A 13,005-nucleotide genomic window follows, 5' to 3' on the forward strand; every position below is an offset into this window, starting at 1 on the left:
CCTATACTTGGAAAACTATAAGACACTTAAGAAAGAAATTGAAGAAGATACAAATAAATGGATGCACATACTGTGGTCATGGATAGGAAGAATTAACATTGTTAAAATATCCATACTACCCAAAGCAATATATAGACTTAATACAATTCCTATCAAAATACCAATGGCCTATTTCACAGAACTAGAACAAAATAGTCAAAATATTTATATGGAACCACAAAAGACCCTGAATAGCCACCACAATCTTTAAAAGAAGAACAAAGTGGCCTCGCCAGTTTGGCTCACTGGATAGAGCGTCGGCCTGGTGACTGAAGAGTCCCGGGTTCGATTCCGGTTGGGGACCTGTGCCTTGGTTGCGGGCACATCCCCGGTGGGGGGTGTGCAGGAGGCAGCTGATTGATGCTTCTCTCTCATCGATGTTTCTAACTCTCTGTCCCTCTCCCTTCCTCTCTGTGAAAAATCAATAAAATATGTTTTAAAAAAAAGAACAACAAAGTTGGAGGTATCACCCTACCTTGTATACTACAAGGCAATAGTCATCAAAACAGCATGGTACTGGCATAAAAACAGACATATAGATCAATAGAACAGAATAAAGAGCCCAGAAATAAACCCAAGCCTGTATGATCAATTGATACTTTACAAAGGAGGTAAGAACATACAATGGGGTAAAGACAGTCTATTCAATAAATGGTGTTGAGAATATTGGACAGATGAATGCAAAAGCAATGAATCTAAACCGCTTTCTTACACCATATACAAGAATAAACTTAAAATGGATTAAAGACTTAACTGTAAGACTCAAAACTGTAAAATTCCTAGAAGAAAACATAGACATAAAATTTTGGACATTTCTCTTAGTAATATTTTTTTCTGATATATCTCCTCAGCCAAGGAAAACAAAAGAAAAAATAAACATATGGGACTACATCAAAGTAAAAATATTCTGCACAGCAAAGGAAACCATCAACAAAAGAGAGATAATTTTCTCCAATGATACATCTGATAAGGGGTTGATATGCATAATTTATTATTATTTTAATATATATTTTTATTGATCTCAGAGAGAAAGGGAGAGGAAGAGAGAGAGATAGAAACATCAATGATGAGAATCATTGATCGCCTGCCTCCTGCAAGCCCCCAGCTGGGGATCTAGCCCGCAACCCGAGTATGTGCTCTTGACCGGAATCAAACCCAGGACCCTTCAGTCCGCAGGCTGACTCTCTATCCACTGAGCAAAACCAGCTAGGGCAATATCCACAATTTTAACTTCTTCTTCTTCTTCTTCTTCTTATTATTATTATTATTATTATTATTGTTAATATTATTTTAAATCCTCACCCGAGGATATGTTTTTCATTACTTTTATTTTTAAAAAATATATCTTTATTGATTTCAGAGAGGAAGGGAGAGGGAGAGATAGAAACATCAATGATGAGAGAGAATCATGGATCAGCTGCCTCCTGCACGTTCTACACTGGGGATTAAGCCCACAAGCCAGACATGTGCCCTGACTGGGAATCAAACCATTACCTCCTGGTTCATATGTTTACACTCAACCACTGAACCATGCTGGCTGGGCCCAATATCCACAATTTTTAAAGAACTCATACAACTCAATACCAAGAAAACAAACAATCCAATTACAAAATGTGCAAAGGACCTGAATAGATACTTCTCCAAAGAGGACCTGCAGATGGCCAAAAGACATGAAAAGATTCTCAATGAAACTAATCAGAGAAATGCAAATTAAAACCACAATAAGATATCACCTCACATCTGTCAAAATGGCTATCATTGATAAATCAACAAACAAGTGTTGGTGAGAACGTGGAGAAAATGAAACCCTTGTGCAGTGTTGGTAGGAATGCAGATTTGTGCAGCCACTATGGGAAAAAAATATGGAGAATTCTCCAACAATTAAAAATGGAACTGCCTTATGACCCAGTGATTCCACTTCTGGGTATATATACTAAGAAACCCAAAACACTAATTTGGAGGAATATATGCACCTCTATGTTCATTGCAGCGTTATTTGCAATAGCCAAGCTATGGAAGCAACCTACTGTCCATCAATAGATGACAAAAAATTGGTGGTATGTATATATAGTGAAATAATACTCGGCCATAAAAATAGTGAAATATTTCCATTTAGAACAGCATTGATGGAACTAGAAGGTATTATGCCAAGTGAAATAAGCCAAACAGTGAAAGACAAATATCATATAATTTCACTTATGTGTGGAATCTGAAGAACAATATAAGCAAACAAATAAAACAGAAACAGACTCAAAGATAGAGAACATAATAAGCCAGAAGGAGGGGGGGTGTTGGGGAACTGGATGAAAAAGATGAAGGGATTGAGAAGTAGTTACGAAATAATCATGGGGATGTGAAGTAGAGTATAGAAAATATAATCAATAGTAATTTAATATGTGGTGCCAGGTAGCTACTGGAATTATTGTGTGTGTGGGGGGGGGGGCACTTTGTAAAGTATATGACTGTACACCTGAAAGTAATACAAAATAATATTGAATGTAAACTGTAATTGAATAAATAAAATTAAATTTTAAAAAATAGCAGGAAAAAGGAGCAAGAGGAGATGGAGAGACCAGGCCACACCACAAAAGATTTCTTGGGGGAAGGAAAGGGATTATTTGGAGGATGGATAAATTTGAGCACAAACCGAATGAATCTCCTTTGTGAGATTGATGAGTTTCTCTACATAGGTTCCCAATGTGAGAGATGAATTATGCCAGGTGTTTATATGAAAAGAAATCGAACTTACATACATGCATAATCCTTGCCTTTGAGTTCATTCTTTTATGGACTACTACAGTGTTGTTTTTCAATGAGGACAGAAGAAGGAGAATCCAATTTAAATTACAGAGATTTAGGCCACTCCCAAGGGGACAACTTCTTGTACTATTAAGAGACACTGGGGGACTACTGAGATGGGTTTTGAAAGATCCATTCCCCTGAGAGCTCTAAGAATAGGATCAAAGCAGGCCTAGCCCAATCTGCCACTCCTTGATTACGCTGAGCAGAGGTTTCTTTTCCAGAAGGCAGTGGGCTAGATTCGAGGGCTTTTCATTCCCTGGCAGCGCCTTAGTGTCTGTGTGCTGTGCTGGGAGGAGCTGGTGGACAGAGGGCGAAGGGACCCAGCAGAACGAACTGTGAGTGTCGCGGTCCCTTTAAGTGAGGCATGGGCGGCGGCAGCGGCGGCGGCAGGGGCAGTGGTAGAGCGCGCTCAGCCAGCTTCCTCGCGGCCCCGCCCCCTTCCCGTGAGCCCTAGGGGAGTGGTCGGACTTCGGGCGGCGACGGGTGAGGAGTGGGGTGGGGGGCGGGGGGAATCATGGCTCCGCGAGGCTGGCTGCGTTCCACCCTCCGCCGGAGTATTGGCGGCAACGGCCCCCGGGCCCACAGGCTCTCTCGGCCTCTCTGGTTGCTTCTCGCACTGGGCGTCTTTGGCTGGGCCAGGGCTTCGGACGGCGCTGGCGGAGCGGTGAGAGCCATGGACGAGGAGATCGTGTCCGAGAAGCAAGCTGAGGAGAGCCACCGGCAGGACAGCGCCAATCTGCTTATCTTCATCTTACTGCTCACCCTCACCATTCTCACGATCTGGCTCTTCAAGCACCGCCGGGCCCGCTTCCTTCACGAAACCGGCCTGGCAATGATTTATGGCAAGTGCCTCACCCCCCACGTCCGCCCCTGAGGCTCCCCCTTCCTCTGCCCGCTGGCATCTTGCTCTCCTCCCCTGGTCCTGCTGGGCCTACGTTGAGTTCTTCTGATGCCTTCCATTTTTTGCCTCTCCCCCTCCCCCAACCCCAGGTTCTCTCCCTCGACCCCTTTTTTCTGCTATGCTCCCTTCTCTGCCTCACCCCATTTCCTCCTCAGCCTCACACCCCATTTTGCCTGCCTCGCACCGCCCTTTCCTCTGCCTGTCCACATCTTTTTTCCCTCTGACCCCACCCCCTTTTTCTTCTGCAACCCCCTGCCTATGCCTTGCAAGCTGGGGACCTGGGACTGAGGACTGGAAGGGAGTGGGTTCGGTGTCTCGGGTTGGTCTGGGGACAGGGGGAGGGGAAGACATCCTAGCGATCCTTTACTCTGGGGTATCAGTTTGTTTAGGGTACATTGAAGCTGCAGCAATATCTCTACTGCTTGGAACCTGGTGTTGTTTTGGAGCCAGAGTCCACCTTTACCCATCACCCAGTTATTGCTATGTCCTGTCCTTTCGTGATGGAAATTGAAGACCTTACTACCTTGTAGCCCAAGTAAAAACCGAAACGCTGAAGAAGCTAAAGAAGGCTTAGGCATTTTGTACAATGTTTGTAAAATCTGATTGCATGTACGTATGGTTTACCCTTTCAATTCAAGCGTACCGAGAAGAGGACGAGGAAGAGTTAAAGATCTTCCTGCAGCGTGTTGTACTATATGATAATAAGGACAGTTCAGCCAAACAGTAATTAGGAACACCACACACATGCAGTATGACTTGCTGGTGGCATAAGGTTATTGGCTGATCATTGAGTAAATGGCTTCAGTTCTTGTGTCTTGGTGTGCTTTTTCTTGAGGTTATTTATTTATTTTTTTTGGTCCTGAGGGGAAATGGGCAAATCAAACCATGGGCTCAGAGCATTTTGGCCTGTGCTGGGGCCTCATGAGAGGAAAAGATGTATATTGCTGTTTTAAGCTAAGATGCCTATGAGGGTGTATGTGGCCAAAGAGATTCTGGAGGACAAATGATTCTTTCTGTGCAGTATATGGGTGAATATCATCTTCATTTGAAACAGGCTTAAATTGTTGAGCTTGTTGAACTTCATTTCTCAGACTTGCATAAAGGTACAAGAAGCCTTGGCACAAAAAGACATTTCCCTATGCATACACCCCCGTACACCCTTTCCCAGTAAATCCAGACTTCTGGAGTGTGTATCTCAAGGGAAGCAAAGAAATATAGTTGTGTGCATCAGGAAAATGTGTGAACTCAGGTCTATTTTTCATTTGTAAGATAATACAAGTCTAAGCTTGTGTGCAAAATATCTGCTTCCTAGGATTCTTAATTTTTAGACATCTTAGATGGTTTTCATTTTTTGCATTTTATTTGTAGCACCCCTTAAGCTAAATTGGACAGATAAGCTATGTGCATCTCTATATAATTTCTCTGGAAAACACTGTGTGCTTTATTTACTATCCTGAACAAACATTTGCTAATCAGCCTACTACATTTTAGGCGCAGAAAATACAAAGAAATGTAAGATCCCTACCTCCAAGGAACTTACCCTTCTTGGGTAGAAGGTCATATAAAGAAAATAATTGCACCTTTAATTTGGTTAAATGCCAAATGAATAGTATGGTGCTACAATAAGGAATTCATCACAGAAATCGCTTCCAGTAAGAGATAGTGTGACATAGTGGTTAAAGGTGCAAGGCTTTAGACCAGACATCTGTAATTTTTTTTCTGTGAAGGCCCAGATAGTACTGTCAACTTTGTGTTTCACATAGGTCTCTGTGTCTCTTGCATTTTCTTCTTCTCCTTCTTCCTCTTCCTCCTCCACCTCCTCCTCTTCCACTATCTCCTCCTCCTCCTCCTCCTCCTTCTTCTTCACCTTTAAGAACATTCTTAGCTCTTGGGTTGGTCCTGTAGTTTGCCAGCCCCTGCTTTAGAATCAGACCTGGGTTCCTGTCCCACTGCTCCAATAGTTCTGTGTGATCTTAGGCAAGTCCCTTAGGCTCTTACTCTGTCATCTATAAATTGGGAACAATGATAGTAGAATTATTGTGAGGAAGAAATGGTTTTTAACTTAGTACCTGACTCCTAAGTAAGTACTCAATAAATTATAGCTATGATACTATTATTATTGCTGTTATAATTGCATTTTTTAGGTTAGGCTCAGAACTGTTCTTTTAATTGCTCAGTCTTATAAATTAAGAGGCAAACAATATTTTTAAAATATATTTTTATTGATTTTAGAGAGGAAGAGGGAGGGAGAGATAGAAACATCAATGATGAGAGAGAATCGACTGGCTGCCTCCAGCACGCTCCACACTGGGGATCGAGCCTGCAAACCAGACATATGTCCTGATTGGAAATCAAATCGCAACCTCCTGGCTCATAGGGCAACGCTCAACCACTGAGCCACACTGGCCAGGCAACAGTATTTTTTTAAAAAAATCAAATAGAGACTTAGAATTGCCTTGAATATATTTGCTCTTTGATATAATTATCCTCATCTACTTCTTGGGCTGAAGTAAAAAAGTGGGATTACTAATTGCATTTCCTGATGTTTCTAATTTCTAAGTTAATAAAAAAGAATGGGGCACCTGAGTGTTAGTATTTTGTGAAGGAAAAACAAGGGTATCTCTTGTGGAATATAAAGTGGAAAAGTGGTTGATTTCCCACAAATTGGCATTCTTTTTAAAAAAATATTTTCTTGGTTTCAGAGAGGAAGAGGGAAGGAGAGAGAGAAACATCAATGATAAGAGAGAATTAGTGATTGGCTGCCTCCTGCACGCCCCCTACTGGGGATCAAGCCTGAACCCCGGGCATGTGCCCTGGCCACCCGGAATTGAACCCTGACCTGGTTCATAGGTCAACACTCAACCACTGAACCATGCCTGTAGGGCTTGGCATTCTTTAGCTGTCCCATTTTCTTACTATGGGCTGTGGGTATTGTGGAGGAACAACCTCCTGACTAATTTCCAAGTCCAGTTTGAGAATAAGATTGAGCCAAAGTAGTTTCAATGCCATGGAAATTGAGGTTTTCTAATCCTAATTACTGCCTGCCATTTACCTTTTCTTACGACTCCTATACCATCCTGGCTATTATGGTAATATATGTTTTTAAGACCTTCCATTTTCAATTTGACTTCCAGATGAAAAGGCTTCTTACTCTGGGAATGTCCAGATCTCTAAAATTCAGTCCACTGATGATTTTATTTCTGTGATGTCTATTTAGCTACCTAAGTCCTGGGGAAATGCTTTTTAAAATAAGCCTCTCCTTTATGTTTTTGAGAAGCAAGATTTAAAAACTTATTAAATTGTCAATGTGGTCAGTTTCTACAATGTCAAAGCATCCAAGTGTTTTGTTCATTGGGCTAGTTTGCTTAAGAAGCTTAAAAGTGAGTCGCCAGTAGTAAAAATTGTCAGGGTAGTCAATTAAGTCTGAAAAATGATCACTCACTGCAGTGTGCGTACAGATGGTATAAAAAGCAAGACAACGACAAAATATTTACTTTGCCTGTGCTCAATTAATGTGATTCATTAATAAATATTAAGTGCCTTTGATGTGTGAGTTATGGGAAATATAGATGTGAGTCACCCCTGCCCACAAAGCACTTACAACCTAGTGACTTAATAGATAATGATTATTGAGCAGTACAATGTGTGAGACACTGCTAGGCACTCTATATATAAGTATCACTTCATTTAAAGCTCATAACAGCCCTGTGAGGTTGGTACTATTATCTTCCCCATTTTACAGATGAGGAAATTGGAGCATGGAATGAATATATGACCTGCTTGAAATCAAATAACTTGTAAGTATTGAGCCAGGATTCAAGCTCCGTCACTCTGGCTCAAAAGCCTCATTCTCTTAGCCCTTAGCCACATTGCCTTATGTTAAAACAATAAAACTTAACTGTGAAGACAAAACAAATTAGTATTATGATCAACTACATTTGGTGAGACAGGTTCACTGAGAAATTATTTACCCTAAGGTTACAGACTAGAACTTGATGGAGCCAGAATTTATACATCTATATGATTACAAACTTATGCTTTTACTCCTATACCATACTTTACTAAATTTCACGAGATGAGATATGTAGGGCGATAATACTGAAATTTGTAGGGATTTTGGAGGTGGATTGTGAGGGAGGGCTTTGAGAGAATGGAGATACTCCATTCTAAATACTAAACCACTGGAGAAGTTAGTATTGATGTGAGAGCGAGATGATTAGAAAATTATATCTTTGAAAAGGGAAAACCCAGATTTCAGTTCTGTCTTTGTTACTTAATGCCAGATAATTTTGGGCAAGTCATTTATCCCCATTTTAGATGAGGAAATAATGAGTGAGGGATTTATAATAGTATCTATTTCATAAGGTTATGAAGATCAACTGATATATGCAGTGACAATTGGGATGGGGTTGGCTCAAGGTCCCAGGTGAAGGGATTTTCTTGGAAAAGAGGTTGATTATTCCTGAGAGGGAAGCTCATGAGAAATTAGCTCATATTGAGATGGAGAGGCTTGGAATTGAGACAGCTTATATCAAATGGCCTCCAGCTTTTCAGAAACAGGCAGTGAGATTGAGGACTTGAGAAGGAGGATAAAGGTTGGAGGATTTGTAGGACACAAACAGATGAATAAAAACATGTAAAACTAACCAAAAGTGAACAAAACAATTGAATTTTTGCCTATCTGGAAATTCATTGAGCTTTTAAGATAGAACCTAAGCATTCTTCAAGACGTAGATAAATACTATATATATATATATATATATATATATATATATATATACACACACACACAAACATATACTTTTTAATATGTGGAAATTTTATCAATTTTGATAACACCTAATACCCCAGTGATGTTCCTTGCATATTTTTTACTATCAGAGGCTTATAGTGTGATAACCTAGAAGAATGGGTTGAAATAAATTAGAAAACCAATGGTGGGGCTTTGGCTGATACTGGGTTCTTTAACTGTTAGAGGGTTTCTAGCATTAAGAGGGCCAGAAATATGTAAGAGGAGTGGGACCTCTCTGTTTTGTGAAATATATCTCTTCAGGGTTGTGTTCTTTTTTGCCTGTTAGTGTTCATTTAAAATTTCATGATATCAATAATTTTTGTGCCTCTGCCTGTGTAGGAGGCTAGAGGTTTCTGCCTTGTCCCCTTAACAAAGCACTCTTTTTGTGTAGGTTCTCTTTACTGAGAATTGCTTTAACTCAGGGGTCCTCAAACTTTTTAAACAGGGGGCCAGTTCACTGTCCCTCAGACCATTGGAGGGCCGGACTATAGTTTAAAAAAAAAGCTATGAACAAATTCCTATGCACACTGCACATATTGTATTTTGAAGTAAAAAAAAACCAAAATGGGAACAAATACAATATTTGTATTTGCATGTGGCCCGCGGGCCGTAGTTTGAGGACCCCTGCTTTAACTCCATGATTAGGATTTGACCTTTCACAGAACCCAAATTAACTTGATCTCTCAACTTTATTCAAATAAATTTCAATTTTCAGATGTCTGATGCTGTAAGAAAATGATCTTGAGTTTTTCCAACCTGAGTAATTATTCTCCTTGCTGATGTTTTAACTGCCAAGGTGTATGTCTCAGATTTGTCCAAGTGCTGAGTCTTCCTCAGGGCACCCAGTGACATTTCAGCATTGGGTACTTTTCCTTACAGAGTCAGGCTTGGGGACTTGGAAAGAATTTATGCTGCTGTTTATCGTAAGTGTTTCCCTCCACGTCCTGCGTGGTTCAGGGTTTGGGTCTGGAAGAGGAGCCGCACAACAAATGAAAAAGAAAAGACATGAGATAATTTGGGAATATTGGGGGACCAGGCGGCAAGTCCAACTCAAGAGGAAGGACTTCCACTGTGCTCAGGCCTCACCAAGCTTTTTATAGTGAGGGGTAAACAAGGTAGTGGTTACCAAAGTTACACTGTTCTTGTGAGTTTCACTTGTTTACACCATGGTTATACTTCCTGCACTTCCTCAGCCCCTTAGATTCCCAGATAAGATCTAGGGAGTGTTATAAGGTCAAGCCTAATTATGCTAAGAGGACTGTGCCCTCTAAGCTAGGACTTGTTTGTGACTTTACCAACAGGTCAGTCCGAGGCTTAACCCTATATCAGTTTCCCACAGCTGTTATTAGTGTTTGTAGTACTGTAGCTGTGATTTCTACATATGTATAAAGGGAAAACTTTAACTGAGCCTCTTAAGAGCTCTTGTGAGATAGCAGAGGAAAGAGCTATTACTATATCATATAGACAGAATTGACTGGATCTTTCCTCGCCCAAGTTGTTTATCAAACATAGGTGATACCTATTTGTCACTTTTTAATTTTGTTTTCTGTAGGTGAGATATTTTCAAAGTGTATCGTTATTTTATTTTATTTTAATTTATTTTATCCTCACCCGAGGATATTTTTCCATTGATTTTAGGGAGAGTGGAAGAGAGAAGGAAAGACAGAGAGAAACATCTATGTGAGAGAAACACATTGATTGGTTGCTTCTGACTAGAGCAGTGATGGCGAACCTTTTGAGCTCGGCGTGTCAGCATTTTGAAAAACCCTCTTAACTCTGGTGCTGTGTCACATATAGAAATTTTTTGATATTTGCAACCATAGGAAAACAAAGATTTATATTTTTGATATTTATTTTATATATTTAAATGCCATTTAACAAAGAAAAATCAACCAAAAAATGAGTTCGCGTGTCACCTCTGACACGCCTGTCATAGGTTCGCCATCACTGGACTAGAGCCTAGGCCCAGAAGGAGCCTGCAACCAAGGTACGTGCCCTTGACCAGAATTGAACCTGGAACCCTTTGGTCCTCAGGCCAACGCTGTATCCACTGAGCCACTGAGCCAAACCAGCTAGGGCTTGTTCATTTATTTTAAATCTGAACCTTTGTTAAAACTTTTTTTAAGCCCAGCCAGAGTGGCTCAGTTGGTCGTCCTGTGCGCTGAAAGGTTGTTGGTTCGATTCCTGGTCAGGGTGTATACCTGGGTTGCGTGTTCAATTCCCATTTGGGGCACATAGGGGAGGTAGCCGATCAATCTCTTGCATCGATGTTTCTCTTTCCCCCTCTTCTCTCTAAGTACTATGTCCTTGGGTGAGGATTAAAAAAAAAAGTTGATGTCATTGTACTGTTCACCATTTAATCATTGCTTCTCACTTAAAAAAAAAACTGAAGGATCCCTCATTCCCAGTCCCCCCCCCCCACTTCCTGACCAACTACTGCTCTTATACCTGCTATTTCTGCCTCATCACTTCCCATGCTGGCTGGCCTCTGCCCCTACTACTACACTGAAACTGCTCTTACCAGGGTCACCTATGACCTTCCTGTTGCCAACCCCAATGGACTCTTTAATGCCTGTCTTTTTTTTTGCTTTGCTGCAGCATTTGCAGTTTCTCACTTCCTTCTCTTTTCTTCCTACTCCTGTGGCTTTCCCTTCTTAGATTCTTTCATCAGCTCCTCCTCCTCTACCAGCATTTTTATGTTAGCTATTAAATCTTGGGTTAAAACCTCAGCCCTATATCCATAGTCCTCTTCCCATTTTATTTGCTCCCCAGGTAATTTCCTCTGCACCTGACTCAATCATCTTATGACTGACAAGTGTGCATCCCCAGCTGAGAGACCAATCCCCCTTCCTTGAGCTCCAGATCCCACATACTCAGCTGTGCATGTGTCACAGGTACATCAAACTCAACATGTCAAATACTGAACTGTGCATTTCTCCTTGTAAATCTGTTACCTGTGTCACTGAATGGCCATGCTATCCACCTGGTTGCTCAGAACAGCTCTTTCCCCCTCTTCTTAGTTGCCAATTTCTCACTTCCTTCTCTTTTCACTTAAAAAAAAAACCTGAAGGATCCCTCATTCCCAGTCCCTCCCCCTTCCTGACCAACTGCTGCTCTTATACCTGCTATTTCTGCCTCATCACTTCCCATGCTGGCTGGCCTCTGCCCCTACTACTACACTGAAACTGCTCTTACCAGGGTCACCTATGACCTTCCTGTTGCCAACCCCAATGGACTCTTTAATGCTATCCACATTTTTTATGGGATAGCATTCCCCTATGTGCCGACTTTCCCCTACCAACTTAGTTGCCAGGTTAGTTTAGGCTGCTTAGTCTTTCATCACCCTTTTTCCTCCCAGTCTGCTTGGTTACCAAATCATTCTGAAAGATAATGTCTTATAAAAATCACCCTGTCTCTACTCTCTTATATTAGGCCCTAAACTCTTAGTGCCTGAATGACTTCAGTGGCCTTCTGTCTAACCTTTTTGACCCTCTGTAGTCTAGACCAGTCTTTCTAAAATAGAAATCTGATGTCAAGTCCCTGCTTATAACCCTTCTATGATTTCCTTTTGATTTTGGGATAAAGTCTAAACTCCCTTCTTCAATATGCAATGTCTTTTATGATTCACCTTCTGCTGATCTTTAGCACCTCAACTCTTGTCACTTTATATCCCAGCCATAGTGAACGGCATGTGATTCCCTAAATGGCCTGTATTCTCTCACTCTTCTTGACTGGATATATACTTCTGTTCTGCCTACCTGGAAAACCTTTCTTTTACTTTGTTACCTGCTTTGGTGATGCCTCTGGAAAGACTTTCCTAATGTCCCACTCCCTCTTACTTGGTTAGGTACCTCTTTTCTTCTTCGATTATATATACCTCTTTTCTACACACACACACACACACACACACACACACACACTAATAAAAGGGTAATATGCAAATTAACCATCACTCCACGACAAAGATGGTGGCACCCACAGCCACAAAGATGGCGGTGCCGGCCGGAGCCATGGAGTCGGCCGGAGCGGGCAGGACACTTGCCTTCCTTCAGTCAGGACACTTGGCTTCCTTTGTCACCCCAGCGATGAAGGAAGCCAAGCCTCCCGCAAGCCCCGGCCAGCCACTGAGGGCCAGCCTCCGGGCGACGGCCATGGAGCTGGCCGGAGCGGGTGGGAGGTCACTCCAGCCTGGAGTGAAGGCGGGAGGCAGCGGCCAGAGCGAAGGCCTGGGTCCCGGGTGCCTGAGGGAAGCCGGTGCCGGCAGCCAGGGGAAGGAAGGCCTATTCTTGCACAAATCTTTGTGCATCGGGCCTCTAGTATATATATAATTGTTTATTCAGTCTGTTTTATTTTGCTAATTGGACTTAGAGATAATTGGAGGAAAGATCTTGTTTTCATCTCTAAACCCTGAGGGCCTACTTAGGCTAGTACTCCATTCACATATATTAAAAGAATGGCCGGCTGGTTAGAG

The 13,005-nt window shown here is 41.7% G+C and overlaps 1 protein-coding gene across 2 annotated transcripts in view; it reads left to right on the forward strand.

The window, feature by feature from the left end:
- Nucleotides 1-3,286: 3,286 nt before the first annotated feature.
- SLC9A6 (solute carrier family 9 member A6) overlaps nucleotides 3,287-13,005 on the forward strand; it is a 57,741-nt gene continuing 48,022 nt past the window's right edge. The window contains exon 1 of one of the 2 annotated variants that reach the window (XM_081080897.1): nucleotides 3,287-3,683. In XM_081080897.1, the coding sequence (XP_080937023.1) occupies nucleotides 3,356-3,683 (328 nt within the window). In that variant the 5' untranslated portion in view covers nucleotides 3,287-3,355. The remainder of the gene's footprint in view (nucleotides 3,684-13,005) is intronic. The other variant, XM_081080898.1, reaches the window with a different exon arrangement.

Source organism: Myotis nattereri, assembly GCF_964212035.1.
Source record: "Myotis nattereri genome assembly, chromosome: X".
Classification (NCBI taxonomy): domain Eukaryota; kingdom Metazoa; phylum Chordata; class Mammalia; order Chiroptera; family Vespertilionidae; genus Myotis; species Myotis nattereri.